The sequence below is a fragment of the Pundamilia nyererei genome, unplaced genomic scaffold (assembly GCF_000239375.1).
Source record: "Pundamilia nyererei isolate P.nyererei 1_Seehausen unplaced genomic scaffold, PunNye1.0 scaffold00052, whole genome shotgun sequence".
NCBI classification, from domain to species: domain Eukaryota; kingdom Metazoa; phylum Chordata; class Actinopteri; order Cichliformes; family Cichlidae; genus Pundamilia; species Pundamilia nyererei.
Window position 1 is genome coordinate 1,806,662 of NW_005187453.1, and position 19,677 is coordinate 1,826,338.

The window sequence follows — 19,677 nt, forward strand, 5'->3', positions numbered from 1 at the left end:
AACTTAACTAAGGGGGCTCTGGGAAGCTCGTTTTGGGGTTTATGTAGGTAAATTTATTATGGATTAAAACGCCCCCCGAAAGTTCTAAATTATAGGCTAAAGTAAATTGGTTACGTGTTAAAACCTTATACTGATATAGGATAAAGTAAAATGTACTAAATTAAAGAATTGTATTGTTTGCATTTGTAAAGGTGTTGAGACCGTTTGCTCAAACCCACAGGCGTTAGCCTCCAGAGGGTGCTAGATGGAACGTGTGCGAATCACTCAAATCATTCGGATCCGTCCTCTTGGGAAAATGCATGTATGGAGAAGTGTTCACACTGATAGCTGTGATTTTTACTTGGACCAGAATCGCAGGCCAGCTAGCTGATGGACAACTGAGATGGTTTGTAAAGCTAGAATAAGGTGTGCACACATTTTCCATGCTAGATTAAAAATCTCGAGTGCTTTCAAAAAAAACCCCAAAACAAAACAAACAAAAAAAAAGAAAAAAAACCCACTCTGGGATTAATTATAATTTTTGATGGCTACTCCAACCTCCCTTGTTTCCGTTGTGAATCTGTCAGCTGATGCTACATGGTGTTGCTCTGCTTAGTATGCTCAGTTCCATCTGTTGACATTGTCCCAGAGTTCCCACACACAGATTGCTTTCACTGCTTGTGTTTCTCTACTTCTTTGTGCTTGTGTTTCTCTAGTCCTCTAGTTCTTTGTGCGTATGCTTGTGTCTTGTGAGGCAGGAAGACTTGTCCCTTAGGCTTTCACTGTAACAATTTCTTATTTTATCTACAGCAGCCGCTTAGTTCATGTCCAGGAAATCTTGTAGTTCATCCTGACCTTTCCTAATCCTTCAAAGAAAAATAGCAACGAGGTTAGCACAAGCTGATAAAACTCTGTAAGATTCTTGACGTCTCTTATCTCTTGCAATTTGGCACCTATAATCTGCCTGAATTGTACTGCAGACACTGCAGCACGTGGCAGTCTGGGTACAAGAAGTCAGCCATAAGAAGTAGGATCTGAGTAGCTCTTTAAACAAGTATCATTTCTTGTTTTTTAAATTTCTTGTCTTCTCTTTATGACTTGAATAGAAGGCTAGATAAGCAACTGGTGCTAAGAATTGGTTAGGAAGAATATGAAATTTAAATGAATGGATGCAATAATCACACATGCACACACCAGTACACACAAAGTTTGCTTTCCCCTTAACCTGTTTGTGATTGACATGCACACTCAGTCATGACCTACTCCTACCCCTTTGTGAGAGAAAGAACTGGAGAGCTTAGTGGGTTACAAAACCATGAAAGGTGATAAAGTAACCCCAGGGACTGGACACAGAGGGAATGGTCCGGCACTGAAAAGAATACTAAACCAGATTTCTGTTTATTCTGCCATGTCTCACCTATGAGAAAGTGGAAAACAGGCTCCAAGTTGCTAGCCATGGGACGATGATGGCCTGTTTTATCACACTCTGATTAGACAATATTTATTGGGGAAAACCTAACCTGATTCATGACATCCTCTGCTAAGTAATGCTGTTTTCTTAGACTGACTGTCGCCAGTCCAGGTGCCCACTGCCGAGGCCTGCAGCCACCATCTATTTCTAAAAGCTTGCAAGCACATTGAATTACTGAGGCGGAAATAGAGGAAACAGCCCACTGCAGAGTCTGTTTTGCTCAGAAAAGGATGCCTTGTTGTGATAAAGATTTATCATTACAATAAAAACTCATCACTGAACACACTGGTTGGACAGGGATGTAAAGCAACAGAAGTGACATAGGAGTAAGGTAGTTTTTATGTTGTTAACATTGATATAAGTGGGTACCAGAATTACCATGGTGTTTACCTTTTTTTTTTTTACAGTTTTATCTCTTTATTTTTCCCTGCTTTTTTTGTATTCTTTGGTGATTACATTATTGCTGAATTGTAAAAAAAAACCCAAAACGTCTAGACAATCAAATTAATGCTGATAGGCTCATTCCTGAAATACCAAATTTCCATTTTTCTCTTTGAGGTCACAGAGTTGGTCTGTTCAATAATTTCATAGTCAACTTCACATTATGAAGAGCAAATTGAAATGTGTTAAGTGGCATGACTAGAATTATTAATCAGATTTATCCAACTGTAGTAATAGAAATGAATAGAACCTGCATGCAAACAAGCCAATGTGCCAAGGCTATGCTCACAGTAAATTATGCTTTTTTGACTCTGTCTTTGGTTATTCATGCACACCCTATTGGAAAATTCTTCAGAGGGGTTGTGGTTACATTGTAACCAAGGTTATGCTGTTAATGGCACTGTGGTATTCAGACTACCTAGTGGTATTGAGTCAGTTCCTTCTCTGTCACTCCCTACTATGTGACACGGTTAACTGCAGCCTTCCTTGACTACCTGTTGCTATGCCTATTATGCAGATTTCTGTTACTACCCAGACTGTTTAATATTTTTACACAATCATACTTTTACTCGGCAGCAATATCTGTACCAACAAAGTAAATGATGTACTTTGTTTTATTTTGCGTGTGAGTAGAGAGGTCATTGTTGGAACTCACTGTAACCTACACTGTAAGTAATAATTGTTGTATTTGAAACATGGAGGCTATTTGTATTGATTCATTTTGTAGTTTTAGTGTCTACCTGCACATATATGGAGTTCATTTTATTACAATTTGTTACAAATCAATGTAATGAATTTTCTTGAAACTCGAAAATACGAGCTGCAAGCAAAAGCACCATCCGCACAGACTGTCGGACACCCTGAAAGCAACAAGCTTGACTGGACCGGACAAAACGCCCACTGCAGTGGTGCCGTAGACTCTGAGTAGACGGAGATAAACAAGGTCCTTTTTCCAGCCTTAAACGTCGGTCTGGTGAGTATGTGGTCAGATATAAGATGAAAACGCCTGTTTGTCTGTCCAACTGTGAGATAATGTGTTTAAACTTTGTCCTGCCATCGGCAACGCAGGTGGGACATTTATTTTTTCAGGATTTTCAGGACAGCTATCTTGAAGAAGAGGGGGGGAAAGTTTGACTTACACAGAAAAGGACTTAAGTGTCTGTGTATTGATTCGTAGCTTGTGATGCTGGAGCACAACAGCGCAGGTTAAAGTCTAAAATGTCCGAGACCGGGCTTTTTTCTTTTTAAGGGGGACCCGTGTTCGTTTCCTCCTAATTCATCTGGACAGACTGTTAAAAGCAGGAAGGCCTTGTTAGGAAAGAGTTAACGGCTAGCTTAGGCGCTCTAAAATCAGGCAAATTGTTTAATTTCATTTAAATTTTATTTGTCATTTAATAGTTTGCAGTAGGCACGAACACGGAAAGGAAACTTGGCTGTATTTACAGGGGAGGTTAAAGGATATTTTGAAATTTGGGTTCATAAGGGGAACCAAGAGGATAAGGGGGGCATGGGGAATACTATGTTAAAAGTAAACCTCAGGGTGTTTTTGTTTGTTTTGTTTTTGTTTTGTTTTTTTGTAGTGTTCTGTGCCCCACTACAGATTGCATTACAGTAAAAAGTGGAACTGCACAAGATTCTCTTTTCCACTAGCACCTACTTGGCTTGATTTTCCTCTGCTCTACTCTGTTCAATTTTTGTCATTTTCCATTGCAATTGGCAGGCTGAACCTAGGGCTAGTTGCAAATCTATGGCAGGGCTTACACATATAGAACATGCATGACTTTGGACTCTGGGAGGAATGCAAAGTATTGGGAGAGAATGCATAATTGCATGGGAAGAACATGTAAACATTAGACACAGTTTGGCCCCAGCCGGCCAATGGATTCAAACCCAGGACCTCCTTACTGTGAAATAAAATCAGTTACTCAATCAAATTAATAAGAAGCTCACTGACCACAGATACTGGTTGTGGCTGAACCACACTGGGCCGGACTGAAGAAGCTGGACTACATGGTGGTTCAAAGGCACTCATCTGTGCTGTTCCCAACCCTGTCTCCTTGTCTGCTCTTTGGGTTTTATACACCCTGCTCACTCTCTCTGCCATCTCCACATCATCTGCCTCTTACTCCTCCTCTTCTTCATCCGACTCTCCCACCACTGCTCTCTACTCCCTCACCTACAGCTCTTTGTTCTCACTTGAAGCTTTGTCTCCTGAAAAAAAGATGACAAACCTTAAGGAAAAGTTAAGGATAACCTCAATAACTTACCTCACTATCACTGTCATCAGTCAGTAGTGAGAATCCTGGACTTACAGAAAGTTTATAGCCTCCTCCAGGGTATATAAATGTGGACGCTTCGCACCCAGTAAACAGAGATCTTGCAGACTATACTTAGTACAGATGAACACCAGGGACTGGGTAAATTATCATAAAAGATTTATTTGATGGAAACCTGTGTTTTTATTTATTTATTTTTTATTCCCTTTTTAAAAATTTATATTTATACAGTTTTCTCCATTGCCATTGAAAGAGTGGTTTATTTTCCACGAACCTTGTCTTTATACAGCCACAGTCGCCCCCTACTGGCCGAAAAAACAATTAAATAAAAAGAAAGAATAGTAATGTTAACACTTCTGCACTGGGTTTACTTATCAGATCTGGAACCTTCTCTCACCTTCTATACAATGGACCCATTTCAGAAGCATATACATTATGTTGATCAATAATAGTTATTGACTCAGCAACTCAGCCGTATATAATTTTCTTGTTATGCTGCTGAGAAGCAAATAGTCTATAGAATAATTTATTAATACATTTAAATGAATTATTAAAAAAACAAAATCTGCAAGGTAACTGCTTATTGAAACTTCAAAATAAAACTTGATTCACTGCTATTTATAGACACACCTATGCTTTTTTTCATCATTTTTATGTTTACTTTTTCTGTTCTTCATATATTAGTCACAAATGCTTTAGAGAGAGAGCATTGTTGGAGCATTGTTGCTCCACAACATGTCAGATAAAATCTAAAAACAAGGCAATTAAGGTAAATTATCAAGAGATAACGGAAGTATTGTAGAAAATGCTATAGATATTTCAGATGAAACCCCATTCCCATTTATTGTTTATGAGTAAAGGTAGATGGAATATCTCAAAGCCTGAATGAAGTGGAAAATTTCATGCATGGAGAGACAATTTTTCCTTTCGTTTTCCTTCTTCCTTTGTAGACAAGCTGACCCTTTAGCAAGCTTACTAGCTTGCGTGTTTACCTTATTCATTTTCATCCCCAACAAATGATTTATTCATCACCTTTCCTCTCAGATCTACACCTACAGTATTATGTGTATTATTCCTGAGCCGGCAGACAGAAAAGCTGCAACATTTTCTTTTATGCTCTGTCCGCTGAAGGATGCTATTTAGATCAATTGTATAGGTCTAAGTGCTTTCCACACCCACGGCCTTTTATTTACAGGGCCAAGACTAGAAGCTCAATTAATGATTCATAGGGACATGTGCTAGTGATAATTCAAAGATGTGGTTTGTGATATAACAAAAGCATGTCATATTGGGGCCTTGGATGCTGCATCACTAAACAACTAGTAATATGTCGTGCAGTGAGAAGTCTGGGACATGGGAGTTATGTGCAGCTGGATAAGTGTAAATGTGTGAACAATACTTGTTTAGCTATTTTTGGGTAAAGAAAGGAATGTAAATGCTAAAAACACATCTAAAGAAAACTACAGTAAGATTTTTTTTTTATTGTGATACATTTTTTAGCAGTACTTTGCAGGAAAATGTAATGTTTCCAACAAACAAATCTGCACTTATAGAATTCAACTGAAGACAAAAAGATGTCGGTGGGTTATAAAGATGACCAGAACGACTGGGTGACCGTGTGCCTCAAGTACCTGCTCTTTGTTTTCAACTTTCTCTTCTGGGTAAGTGGCTAGTAATCCTCATTTCAAGTTTCAAGTAATGTGTACTCACAGAGACCTCACCACAATAACTGAGCTTTACATTTAACCTCCTGGTGAATTGGATCGTCATTGACAACATCAATAGCAACTCTGTAAAACTGTCTGTGTTCCTTTAAAACTGCTTTTTTAGAGACATTGCTCATACAGAGCCACATAGAAATAGGAAGAGGATTAAGGAAAGTTTTCAGTCTTCCTAGGCTAAGCTATGGACTGAGTTCAAAGTGAGTCATAGATTATTTAGGGCTTGTCAGTGTATTCTGGCCACACAGTGTATTAAACCTGCTCTCTGGCACCACACTTTATGCTGCTAAAGCTCCGCTCTCTTACAGCATCAGTGCAGAGTCTCCGGGCTTACAGAGTCAAAAAAGAAGATTTTGAGGAGCGAGAGACAGATCCGTAAGTGGGAGAGGTTAGAAAGAGAAAAGGGATCAAGCTTTAGCTTTAGGCCTCTATTAAATTCCCTGTCGCCACCTAACAACCAGTCTCTTGAGGAAAAATAGTATCATTTTCCTCTGAAGGCTGTCCTCCATCTCGCAACACTTTTTTCTAAGAGGGCATTTTTGTCCACCCCCTACACAAATTAATCATAGGCGGGGGAGCAGTGCATACTCTGTGAGGATGAACTGGCATTGGCCATTTCTGTTTTTCACTTTCTTAGCACATTACTTTTAAAAGAGAGTGCATCATCTAGGGATTTCTCATTTGTCCCTGTTTTTCACGGCGCTGTTATTGGCAGTCATCAAAAACACAGATATCATTAGTTAAAGCAAAATTGAATAAAGTAATGTTTGACATGTGCTCAGAAAATAATCCAGCTGATGTGATTAATGGCCGGTTAAAGCATGATTGTTTGGTTAATTGAGGGTAGAATGAAATATAGATTTGGCAGTATATCGTAGTGTTTCCCCTTCCCCTCCAAATTTGACTTGCCAGAGACTTTTTCAATTGATTTTTTTATATGTTATTTATTATATATGAATATATTACTAATGCAGTGTGTCAAGCCTTTCTGATGTAGGATATTTAGGACCGATAACGATATTTGGAGATTTTTAAATCTTTTATATATCAGCCGATATTTTTTTTTCTATCAAAAATGGTAAACATGAACTGGTTTCCCTCACACATGTTAGGTACAGTTATTTATGAGTCCTTACTAAGATAATATACCAATGCAGTTTAAAAATAATCTTGATTTATTGACATAATCTTAGATTATTAATTTACACTGTCTGGTGGACAAGTACACTCTGATAGTGAAACTATGTAGCATCCATACTCAACATGGGTGAAGGTTGTTCCTCCTGTCTCTGCTTTTCTTGTTTAATTATCATCTATTGACGGCTACAAACGTCGGTACTGATATATCGGCAAATAGCTACTCTGTGATCCCCTCACATGATCGCGTGAACCACACCCTGATGCCATTTTACTCTGCCTCCTCCTTGTCAGTTACAGCTGAGGATGGTGTGATTGTGTTTTCAGCTTTCTGCTTTCTTCAAACCTTGCACAGATTTCCACTTGGACTCAAGAATGAACTGATTAGATTTTTGTGGTAAAACATTTCTGGCAACATTTCGAGTTACGTAAGATGTTTAAGGTTAAGTCTGGATAGACATGGATGTAAAGTGCAGCTTCACTACTTGGCAGATACTAAGGCGGTAATTTTATTTTGAGCAGTGATAGTACAGAGATATGAGAACAGTATTGGGAACTACTTTCAGAAAAAGTGATAGCCAACTTAAAAAAATGTAATTCAGTGGAACTTAGTTGTTAGAAGAAATGTCTTTACAGTGTTAGAGAAGGGTGATTTCCCACTGGTTGGTCCTCGGTTGGATATGTGGTGTTGTGAGTAAGAGGTCCTTTCTTCTAAAGGAAAGGGATGGGAGGATGAAGAAAGACTCTCTCAGGCATTTCCTATTTGCCCTCCTTTGAAACTTGCAAGATGAGAAAAAGAGATCAGGAAGCCACCCTGGATCAGTTACTCTGTATTGTTTCTAAGTAAGTGGTCATTATGCCCTGGCTTGATTGCAGACGTCTCACCACTCCTGTTAGTTGTTACGCATGGTCACTTTTCTCTGTTTCTCATTCTGTTTCCTCTTTTTTTTTTCTTGCCTCCTTTATGCCCTCTTCCTCTGTTCCATTTCCTTTTCTTTTTCTAAGTGACTCATCTAAAAGCTTTGAGTTCACTTTAAATTGATCACTTCCTGCCCTGAAAAATGTTTCGCTTGAATGTTACAGTACTTGTGTTTTGCTATTCTTTAATAATAAACTGACATGGTACACTTAGTTAAATTCAGTTACATTTCATATCTCGTGCGTTTTTTGTCTCTGTAGTATGACACTTCGTGCTGCACTAAACATTTTTATTCAGATGTCTTTTTAATCCTGTTACTTTTTCTCTGCTTCTCTTAATTCTTCTCCAGATGGGCGGAGCTGCTGTTCTGGGTGTGGGCGTCTGGACACTGGTGGCAAAGAGCGACTACTTGAGCCTACTGGCCTCCAGCACTTTTGCTGTGTCAGCATACACCCTCATCTTAGCTGGCAGCCTGGTGGTAGTTACAGGCTTTTTGGGCTGTTGTGCAGTCATCCGGGAGCAGAGAAGCTGTCTGTCCACGGTGAGAGACGAGAGAGTGATAGATGGGGGTTTCCGCTTAGGTCCAGGCATTTGTTTGTAGCTGTAAAGGTGTGGGTTAGGCTTACACTTAGGATTCAATGTAGAGTCTGTGTTTAAAATTAACCCGCACGTAGATCATAACTCAGAACTTACAAAAAATATATTTTGATGGCAAACACTCATGCTTTTGGAACAGTTACCAGTTTGACATTTAAAGGTTTAGAGGAGTGTAGTTTTTTTTTTTTTTTTTTTTTAGAATGAGCATGAGAGAGTTAATCATATATTTTTTTTCATATTTTTTTTTCAAGGGTATTTTTGCTGTAATTTAGGAGGTCAAAGTGCAGATGGTCAATGCAGGGCGTGAAAGTGTACATGGACAGTAATTTTGCTGTGATTTTACCAAAGAACATTGCATCTGGAAAACCTAAAAAATCTATTAATAATACTTATCAATGTAGAGTTTGAGCATTTTTGTCTTAATTTGCCATCCATCCAAGACGGCGAGTCGATATTTGCTAGTGGAGAATCCACTTTTTTATGTTGAAAGGTCACTTCCACTTAGCCAGCTAGCCCTTGCATTTCCCATCACGTTTTCCTTTCTTGTAGGCAGTTTGGGCCATTTTTTTTTTGGCATCCCTGGTCATTATTCAGCAGCTTAACAGTCTCTTGTGTTGTGGTCACACTGGCTTTATATGTCATTACGCCAAGGTTGCAGAGATGGAAAACACTCTTACAGTCCAAGACGACTGATTCGGACTCTGTCTGGTGAACGAGAATAGAATAATTCACTTAAGAAAGCATGGGTGTGCTTGCCTCCTCGTTGAGCACAGCAGTCCCACGCTGGCATAAATAGAATGTAACTGAATAGGGAAACACTGCAGAAGATAAATAATAAGTTATGTAATAACAGCCCTGATAGTCTACTGGTCCGTGGTTCTAGATTGTCCACTGTGAGAAGCTAGATGCTCGCCCACATGTACACAAATGTGGCAACATGCGATGGCGCTCATCCATGCTTAGCCTGGTCTAAGGTCTATCGCTAGATGTTGACGAATGACTCTGACGGGGCCCTCGCTGTCCTCATTATTTTACAGAGACAGGACCCAGTGGGAGAGAAGGAGGCGGGAGGTGAACGTTCTCTGCCGCAGGGCTATTTATAGGTTTGTCTATCTACTGGTGATGGATGGAGAGAGAAAGGGCCTTGCAGGAGTGAAGAGGTAGATGCGCGGAGGAAACGGAATCTGCGGTGCAGTTTGGTTCAACTGCTTTTTTGTGCTATTTATAGATTTGTTTGGGAAGAATAATGAGTGATGCTAGCATGTACAGTAAGTGTTGTGTGCATAGAGAAGTGTGAAGTTGGCATTTTGTGTGGGTAGCAGGCACACAGAGACTGAAGTGCTTTTTTCGCAATCTTGTAACCAAGAGAGACGCAGAGCAGGCTGGGTTTCTGCTCAGCATCATTACTGCGATAGCTGCAAAACAAAAAAGAACATCTGTTTGTGCGTGTGTTAAATATTTCTTCCTTACAGCTGTTTGTTACCAATAGTTTTCAATCACTTTGTTTAGTGCATCTAGCAGGTTGTGCAATAGCATCTGTGTCTCCATAATGGTTCTGAGTTACGCTGTTGTTTTCCCCGCTCTGTGACAGCTGGTCCCTGTTAGGTGCGTGTTTATGTGTCTGTTTGTATATGGACTTGAATTATGTGGAATGAGCCATGTTTTGATGGGTGTACAAACCATCTGATGAACAATAAAAAAGTTGGGTTATTTAAGTGTGGGAAAGCTGGAGTTTTGATCTGCTCGTTTTGCAGCAGTCTATCAAAGTACTCTCTGTGTGGGCAATCAGTTCGTCACACTGTTTGCATAACAGTACATACAACAGTGCTTGCCATTAAGAATGACGCTTACAGTTAAAGCCTCTGTTATTCTCATTTTTATTTTTTGCCTCAGCACCCATCTCATGTCTGATTCTTTTTCATTCTTGCAGAGGAAAACTAAACACAGTATTTGAGAGTAGCGCTCAAATACTAAGCAAACGGCAACATCAAATAATAATATTTGAGGATGACGCTCGAATACTGTGCTAATACTGTTTTGTTTTTTCTAAGATAATTTCAGACATCAGTTATGATAAATAGTGAAACTTTATTCTAGTAATGTGGGGAGCTCTGTAAAGATGCCCAGGAGAAATGGGTTTCTACAGCCTGTCAAATTGCTTTCTGGTTGTCTCATTTCATGCAGGACTGCCATCTGCGTTTGAAGTGACAGATGCAGTGCGGTGACAGTTGATGAAAGTTTATATTGAGCCATCACAAGCGTGAGCAACTTGAGTTAGCAACCAGATACTTCAGGCGACTACTGAGCTAATGAGTGTTCAGTCAAATTGACTGAAATTCTTTTTTGCTCTCTCTTTCTGTCCTGTCTCTCATCCACAGTATTTCATCTGCCTGCTGTTTATCTTCTTGATCGAACTTGTGGCCGGAGTACTAGCTTATGTATACTACCAGAGGGTAAGTGGTCACTTTTTACTGGTTTAGCTGAGTGACGTTGTGCAGTGATGACCCAAGCTGCAGTTTATCCTTGTTGAAATAACTGCAGCAGCTAATCTATGCCTGCAGGCACGTGGGAAAATGAGGTTAAAAAAAACTTCTATCCAGATGATCATCATCAAACTAGTGTGCTGGGGCGTTTCTCATATTAATACACTACAGATGGGATAGCAGAGAGACTACTAGATATAGGAATTGTTTGTGATTTACTGGATGTTAATCATAATCATGTTTTGGGTTTGAGTTATACATATTATGATTTTTTTTTTCCCCTTCTTGGTATATATCAAAGAGCAGGCGTTTTGCAAAGCAGATAAAGTTCTGCAAGAAAAGTTTGAACATTCAGATGTCAAGATGTCAGTGAGGAAACAGGGCAGAGGCTAAAAATAAACAGAACATATCTTTCTTTTTTCTTTTTTGAGCACTTGCTTGGCATTTGAAACATCTTTCAGGCTCACCTTGACTAAGCTGCATTTTGTTAGTGTGCAGTTAGGCTGCTGCTAGTATTAGATTGACCTGTGCTGAAGCAAAAATTACAGATTACCAGTCAGGCTGTTGTGGTGACAACTTGTGACTGGGAAAGGTAACATAGGGGAAAAATTAGTAGTAAAAGCCAGAAAACAAAGGCTCATAGGCAAGAGATCATGGTGAATTAAACTGTAATTCACAAAATCTGTTTATTTGCTGACTCTTCCTACACCTACATGGAGTTAAACGGCCAGAATTTCCACATGGGTACATCTCATCTGCATTGAATATTATTATGTAGTCATTATTATTTGATGATTTGTTATCATTATTTCATTTATATTCACAAAATCTTTCATGATGATTACATCCACAAAACTGTAATAATGCATTATACATTATAAAGTCATTATATTGCTTGATGGCGACCTACTAGCGGTCTAAAATGACCCTTTGCAGCATTTAATAAAACTAAAGCATGGAAATGTAGTAGAGTGTCAAAGAAGACTTAAAAAAACAAGCAAAGAAAGAGAAGTAATTTTCAGTCTTTAGGCAACAAAACCTGGTTAAGTTGGTTAAACTACTTGGGTAAATTTTGTGAAAGAGGGTCAAAATGGTTTGTTTAGGTCTTTTCACTTATATCAGCTCAGACGTCAGCTGCAGTGATGATCCTTTAATTCATTTATATATTGCAGTTACAGGATCAACAGGGTGATGTTAGATTACTGTAGATGATGGCTGCCTATTATTTAAGAATGAATTCAGCTGTGCGTTTTGTGAATCAAGAGACTAATAATCCAATAAGTTATAAATAATTGATAAATTATTCATTAAAAACAATTATCATAAAAGAAAATACAGTGACATCAGTATTGTAAAAATCAGAAGGGAACATTCGAGTAAGAGCGTGGAACCAAGCAGGAATAAAGGATTTCTAAAGCAGCATCCTCAGTGATCCTCCTCTGATGACATGACTCTCTGAAGTGTATCTAACACATTGGATATTCTTGGCATTATGTTATCGCCCAAACATCTGGCTGTCAGTCAGTGAGGGCTGCATAGGGCATCTTGTAATCTTTGGGCAGATTTATTGTGATGGAAGAGGGTTCAGTACGGGATAGAATCACTTTAAAGATAAAGATTTGCATTGTTTCCTGCACCCTGTGTGAGTGTGAGAAAATATATCCAGACATCAAAGGCTGTATTCCTAGTCAATTTTTTTTAGTGTCTTGTTTATCTGTATTCTGCATCACAGCACTCCCCAATGCTACCAATCTATCATCCCCTTATCCTCTCCCTCACCTCCACGCTATTTGCACCTACGTATCACTTTTTTCAATGCCCTTCTTTGTAGACATCGCACGCGCAATCGTAAATTAAGCAGCCCGTGGGGGGGGTTACCACAAAAACATTTGTTTTTACCCCAAAATAATCCCCTCCAACCCACCCCTCCAGCCTTCCCACCTTCTCTGTTTCAAACACACTGTTTCTCACTGTGTATGCCTGCTGTCTCTCTCTTTGTTCCTCATTTCCAGCTGAGTGAGGAGCTGAAGCAGCATCTCAACCACACTATGACAGAGAACTACGCTCAGCCAGGAAAGGAGGCAGTCACATTTGCGGTTGACAATCTACAACAGGATGTATGAAATATATTTACAAACTCCTCTGGTCTCAAGTTTCTGTAAGATTGTATTTCACCCTCTTCAGCATGCGCGGTTAAGTATACTTGTACTTGTTATAAATTAATTTGATATATGAAGCTGAAAATTATGCTGACATGTAGAAGAAGAAATGGCTCATCACTCTGTGTATTCTATCTGGGTTTAGACAGAGCATTGTTCCAAAGATGACAAGTGGAACAGCCGGAGCGAAAGTAGTCCCTGAGAGGAAAATTACTGCTGTGAAAATATATTTATATAGTGGCTTGATGTTAGGAATTTGTTTACACTAGATGATACATGAAACCATATTTTAATCAGAATGAGGGATATGGCCTCACACTGTGGAACTAAAGTCTGGGCTTTCCTTTTTCTGCCTCTCCAGTTCAAATGCTGTGGCAGCAACAATTCTCATGATTGGACTGTGAGCAAGTACCTTGTGTCAGGGCAAGCAGAAGGCAGGGCGGTACCTGACAGCTGCTGTAAGACCATCACACCTCACTGTGGAAAGAGGGACCACCCCTCCAACATCTACAAAGTGGAGGTCAGTGCAATAAATGCTTCTGGCAAAATGACAGCAGGCTTATTCAGCCTGCCTGTTGCGCAGCTACAACACAGAATGTGTTGTAGTTCCTCCTGTAGGTTCTATATCTTACAATAATCTTTTGTACAGTTTTGTGAAATGTGTTGCAACCTGGCTATATCCCTGACTTGAGTTATAAATATCAACTGAGTGCTTTTGCAATCAAAGATTAGTGATGATAGCCTAAAGACAGAAAAAAGAGATGGAAGCACTGAGTATACTAATAACTATGTGTAGGCAGTAATCAAAGGAAATCGGTGTTATCCAGTTGTTCAGGGTGATTGCTCATCTTCACAGTCCATTGTTTTTTTTTTTTGGTTTTTTTTTCTGGTTCATGCCATATTTGAAGAAATTAAACTGGTGTTTTATTCACTTCTGGTCTGTTGTAGCCAAACCATTTTCAAATATCTGAGGCTGATATTTCATTTCCTGAAATGAAAAGCATCCATCTACTTTCCTAACTGCTGCTGGGTTGCAAGGTCGACATAGGGGCAAAAGGCAGAGATAAACCTCAGTTCATGCCGTCAGATCTGTGGGCATTATTTTTGCTAACCTCCCAATTGTTTTTGGGAGGAAGGTGTGGCACCCAGAGGAAAGTCACAGGCTAAACATGCACAGAAATGCCCGAGCTGAGTAAGAGATTTGAACCAGGAACCTTCTTGCGTTGAGGCAACAGTGCCAGGCAGTGCAGCTCTGTGCAGCCCTGAGTGACTCACAAAACATGCCAGCAAACTTTCTTCTGATAGAATGAGCTCTAAGAAAAATGAATAAAAGATGAGGTTTTGAATGCTTATCCACGCTGCACAGGAGAGGCTCTTCTGCCTTCTCGTGTCAAATCACTCAGTTTCTTCTTATCCTTCACAATGTGCTACCTGCATCATGTGCAAAGACATAAGCATGAAGACATATTCTGAGAATTTAAATAAAATGGTTTGTGGATGATGACTGTATCTATGTTCACTTGTAGGTTTGGGATGATTTATTTATTTATTTGTACCGTGAGTGTTTTGAGCCCTGTAAATACGCCTGAGGGAGTAAAGAGGGACTGAAAATGTACTTAAATAATCAAGAACATCCCAGATTCAGTAAAAACACACAACTTCTGAAGGATGTCTTGTTGCTTGCTGAAGCAGTTTAAACTATAGCTATGCAGAAATGCAGACAAAGCTTTCTTGTCTAACTAATAATCTAGTGTAAATTTTAACTCTGTAGGGTGGCTGCATCACTAAGCTGGAAAAGTTCCTTGCAGATCACCTGTTGGTTATCGGTGCAGTGGGGATAGGAGTGGCCTGTCTGCAGGTAAGTAATATATACACCCAGTTCAGATGGTTGGTGAAGAAGCAGGATGCATTTCTACTGCCTTCTCCCTGAGCATACAGTGCTTTATACAAGCCCAGTTGTTATCAGAAATGAGAAACTGCTTTTAGCTTTTGTGAGTGGAATGCTGCCCTTTGTTGAATTAAAAGAAGAAAAAAAACTCCTATTACTGAATGTACCCTGGCAGGTCAGGATCCTCTAAATGGACACGTCTTTTCATCTCATCCGATTCTTTCTGTCATCATTATATGAGTTTGGTCCTTCTGCCTATTCAATGTAGTCTAAGATGGGCTTTTTAGTATTGCAGAGCCCGAGGATATTTTTTTTTCTCTTTTTATGTTTTTGCACTTTTCTACCAGCTAACCAAACTGTCTTACTGTAGCTGCAAACCACGTTTAAATTAACTTGAGGTCAACCTAGAACTAAACAAATTTCCACTTATTGTTTCCAGTGGTGTTTGTAAGACTGACAAGTCCACCACTTTACATACAGCTTAGTTTTAATTGGGCACCAGGGGACTGAGAATAAAGACATGAAGCCAGGATTTCACTGCCATAATTATAAAGACTGCAAAAAGCAAAAGATGAGATGACCAACCGTGCAGTCTCTGTGATGCTCACCGCTGTTGGTAAAAGGAATTTAAGCAGAGTCTCCATTAGCAGTGGCTATAACATAAAGACTTTCTCACAAGAACCAAATGATCTGAAGGGACTTTGTCGAGCATTTAAATGAGGTGCTGAAAATATTGTGAATATATTGAATACATGACGTACACAGTGTAATTTTGTCACTTCTCACTCATTAGCATGTATTTCGTAATGTAGGCCAACTTTATGTCTCCTCTTTGTTAAATGTTCAGTCTGTCTTAATGTCGGTGTGCACTAATCTGTCTTTGGTGTGTTGTACTCTGTGTGTGTTTGTTACCACTATAGTTGGTCGGGGCACTCTTGACAGCCTGCTTTATCTATCTGCTCTATAAAGAAGAGGAAGAGGACTTTGGTGCATTGTAATTTGGCTCTAGAGCGCTGCTGGTTTAATCTAAACGAGAGGCAAGGTTGGAGGGCACTGTAGATATTTCATATTTGACTGCCTATTTGTCCTTGCGTGGCTTCCTGTTTTGTGTTAAATGCGAGACCTGCTGTCTGCATGTTTACTGGATTAACATGTTTAATTCGTCGTGAAGCATGCAGCGACTTTGCATTTGGCTACGTTTTCCAGTTTGTTGCTATGCATTTTGTGATGATGTGTTGCTGTGGGTGATGAGGATGTGACAGCTTATTCAAATGCATCCTGAGGATAGCACGACTCACTTGCTTTTTCACTGTGCTTTGGTTCATAGTGTCATGATCTATAATTCGTGCAGCAACGCTTCCATCAATGTAGCACCTGCGCTGACAAGAAGTGGGGAAAACACCATAGGGACAGGTGTATTTACAGCATGTAGCAGTGTTTTGCTGTATATCCCTTGAATCCAAACATTAATGAGGCTTCACTATGGGTGTCGGGGAGTATATGGTATACAACAATACAAACTTAATCGAATATTTACAACAGTTAAACGCAGAAATTATTAACATGCTTACTTTTAATAGACTCTTTTTAAAAATTACAAAAATTTACAGAGTAGCTGCTGCACTTATTACACCTATTTATTTAATATGCTGACACCTTCTATTACATTACCACTCAGAAAAAAAAGCATTAGTGTTGTTGCTATAGTTACTTGCAATCTAAAATAGACTGGGCTTTCATGAACATCATTGAATTGGGACTCGGAGTTGTTTGGGAGTGTCCAGATATCTGTTTTTGCCATCCCACGAGATGGCATGTTCCTGTCTCTAATGAGTTTACTTTTTAACACTGTTACATCATTGTTTTTTAGCGTCTTCTGAAATTAGGCCTCAAGAAAACTAAAAAAACAGTGTGGCTTTTTTCCTTTTTTTTTTTTCCTTCTCACCTTATGTTCCCTCAGCCAAAATGACTGCATCTTCTATCCTTGTGCATAACTGTCACTGATGGTTGAGACGAGAGAGGAAAACAAAACCTTGCTCGAGGAGAAATTATGAGTCAATATTAAATTCTGACTTCCTTGATCAGGCTTCCTCTGGAAGCTTTTAGAGGCACAGAAATGGAATCTGGACACTTGCCTATTTGGCCATCAAGCTTGTAGACCCAGCGGCTTTGGTCAGCTCCTGCTTCCCTTATTCTGCTTTGTTTTTAGACTTTTTGCTCGGTGCTGTGTAGTAGTAATTTTAGACATGCTCATTCCTTATTAGGAATTCGCTGCTGGTGAAATTCTATGCTGAGAAGGATGTTTACAACAGTTCAGCTGATAAAAGATGCAGATATGCTTCATTATGCCATGTTTGAATATTTAAGATGTAATGCACGTAATCGATATAATGTCTAGTTTGCTGATAGGCCAGTAGCAGTCACCAGTGACAATGCCTGTGCATCTCTTTTCTTCATACAGCTCTGTGTTTACACTGATGTCAGATATGACAGCAAATTTCTAAATGTAAAAAGCTTCATTTAAAATACTAGCACAATTGTTGTGGTCTGTTTTCCCTTATTATAGTGATATTTTTGGAAGCCTTTTATTTATTATTATTATTTAAATTTATTTTGGGACTAATATTACTGGTCGGTATAGACATTTATTGGTTTCGACATTTATATTAGCCGATAAATGAAAGTTTAAAATCTTAAGAAGATACGAGAGAAACACCCTTCAACCATGTTATGACTGATATTGCATAGTTTCTCCAGCACGGGGCAGTCTACAAATTCCCTGTTGACAACACATTAGTTTGTAACTCAATAAAAACACAACCAGCTGAACCAAGCAGAGACAGGGAGACGATAAATTAGTAAATAAATAAGTACACAAAACAATTTTGGGGGTAATCTGTTTGTTTTGTGTGTCTGAGTAAAATAAAAAGGTCCCCAGAGCTTTTGCAAAGAGGAAAAACAGTATATTGAGATGTAAGAGCATTAATCTGCTTTTTCACTTCACCCAGCTTTATATAGTTTGTTTATGGAAGCCTGTGCACACACGTTTTGGTGAAATATTGGCTGCTTGACTCCTGACACTCCCTAGTAACCAGCTTCATACTTTCCAGCAGTCTCTAACTCCTTCACCTTTAAACCTTCTCTGCCCCACAGTCGGTAGCATTCAAGCTTCCTGCAGTTTTCCATGGCGACTAAACTGCAGTCTGTGACCTAACACTTCCTGTTTTCAGATATGTGGAATGGTGTTCACCTGCTGCTTGTACAGAAGGATCAAGATGGACCCTTACTGAGCACAACGTGGCCCCTGCACACCACCTTCAACAGATGGAGCATGACCTGCTGACACCTAACCAAACTTTAAATCCCTGCATTGTGATCTGATGATCTAAGCGTTGGACACACACGATAGAAACTTAGGCTCATGAGTTTCTGTTACCTGGTCTAGGCTGGATGTTTTTGCATGCTTTAATTTGAACATGACTAAAAAAGGGAAAGACTTAAGTTGTGTGGTATTCTATGCAACTCATGAGGGTGCGAATTTAATTGTTTTTAATTAGGAGATTTATATAGGAGTGTTTCGATAATTCCAAGTCGAATCGGCTGAGTAAGAGCACAGAGTACAAAGAAAGAAAGTTATGTGTGTGTTTCTGTCTTTTGTAAACACAATGTGCCTCTTACATAATTCTACTGGTAAATAATTATGTATAAATTCAGTGCCTGAAGTCTTGAAAGTGAGCTGTCAATACACTGTGATAAACCGCAGCAAATGAACGGAGTCATGTTTATATTTGTAGCTTTGTCTTTAATTCTAACACGTTGGCTGAGTGATGGTAATCAAAATAAACTTTGCAGTATCAATAATGCTCATATATATGGCTACAAAGAAGAAAAAACTATTTTATTCCATTTAAGAAAGTGATAATTTTCTGTAAACGCTGCTAAATCTCTGAATTTAGAGCTCCATCTAGTGGTCAGCATAGGTAACTTGATTTGAGGATGGAAAATGTAACTGTTCATCTTTTGTGAACTTTAAGCCTTTAATACTGCTGATATTAATAGTATAATATTAATTAATATTTCTGATTGCTTTTGGTTTTTATATGCCGTTCCTCACTTCAGACGCCAATCCCCCCCCCAGTGGCTTTACAGTGATGAATATGAGTGATCTGTGAATCAAAGAATATGGTTCCTTCTGTTTTTGCTGCCTATTATATGCCTTGCTACCCTATTTTTTTTCCTTGTCTTTGTTATATAGCCACCATAATATAGGTGTTTTAGTTGCTAAACAGTGGAAAATGGCTGTCTCTCTTTCAGGCTATTTAAATCTTCTACCAAAATATGACGCCATTCTCAGCACTCCACCTTCTGTAAAGGGACCTTGCAGGATTTGAGAAACCCTTTTGGAATTGCTAGACTTTCACAATTAATATTCTTAAACTGGTTTCAGCTATTCCAGTCATAGCTATAGGCCAAGACAATTTGACAAGACTAATAATGGACAAACAGTTATGTAAAACTAGTCCCAGCTTTTCATGCATTCTCTGTATGAACAACGGCTCGAGGACAGACGGAACTTTTTATTCACGCTGTGTGGACCTTTTACTGA

The 19,677-nt window shown here is 39.1% G+C and overlaps 1 protein-coding gene across 2 annotated transcripts; it reads left to right on the forward strand.

Moving 5' to 3' along the window:
- Window positions 1-2,745: 2,745 nt before the first annotated feature.
- Window positions 2,746-18,929, forward strand: tspan11 (tetraspanin 11). Of its 2 annotated transcripts, XM_005733466.1 has the most exons (9): window positions 2,746-2,864; window positions 5,721-5,828; window positions 8,294-8,485; window positions 10,920-10,994; window positions 13,037-13,141; window positions 13,545-13,703; window positions 14,955-15,041; window positions 15,992-16,113; window positions 18,302-18,355. In XM_005733466.1, the coding sequence occupies exons 2-8, from the start codon at window positions 5,742-5,744 to the stop codon at window positions 16,067-16,069; spliced, it is 783 nt and encodes a 260-aa protein (XP_005733523.1). In that variant the 5' UTR covers window positions 2,746-2,864; window positions 5,721-5,741; the 3' UTR covers window positions 16,070-16,113; window positions 18,302-18,355. The 2 variants fall into 2 exon arrangements, with proteins under 2 accessions (XP_005733523.1, XP_005733524.1); XM_005733467.1 differs by lacking the exon at window positions 15,992-16,113 and having other exon boundaries at window positions 18,302-18,929.
- The last annotated feature ends 748 nt before the right edge of the window (window positions 18,930-19,677 follow it).

Bases quoted from the DNA above. Each gene is read 5' to 3' on its own strand.
- tspan11 (XM_005733466.1), top strand. From the start codon at position 5,742: ATGTCGGTGGGTTATAAAGATGACCAGAACGACTGGGTGACCGTGTGC. The intron at 5,829-8,293 runs GTAAGTGGCTAG...ATTCTTCTCCAG, and splicing joins TTTTCAACTTTCTCTTCTGG to ATGGGCGGAGCTGCTGTTCT. The intron at 13,704-14,954 runs GTCAGTGCAATA...TTAACTCTGTAG, and splicing joins CCAACATCTACAAAGTGGAG to GGTGGCTGCATCACTAAGCT.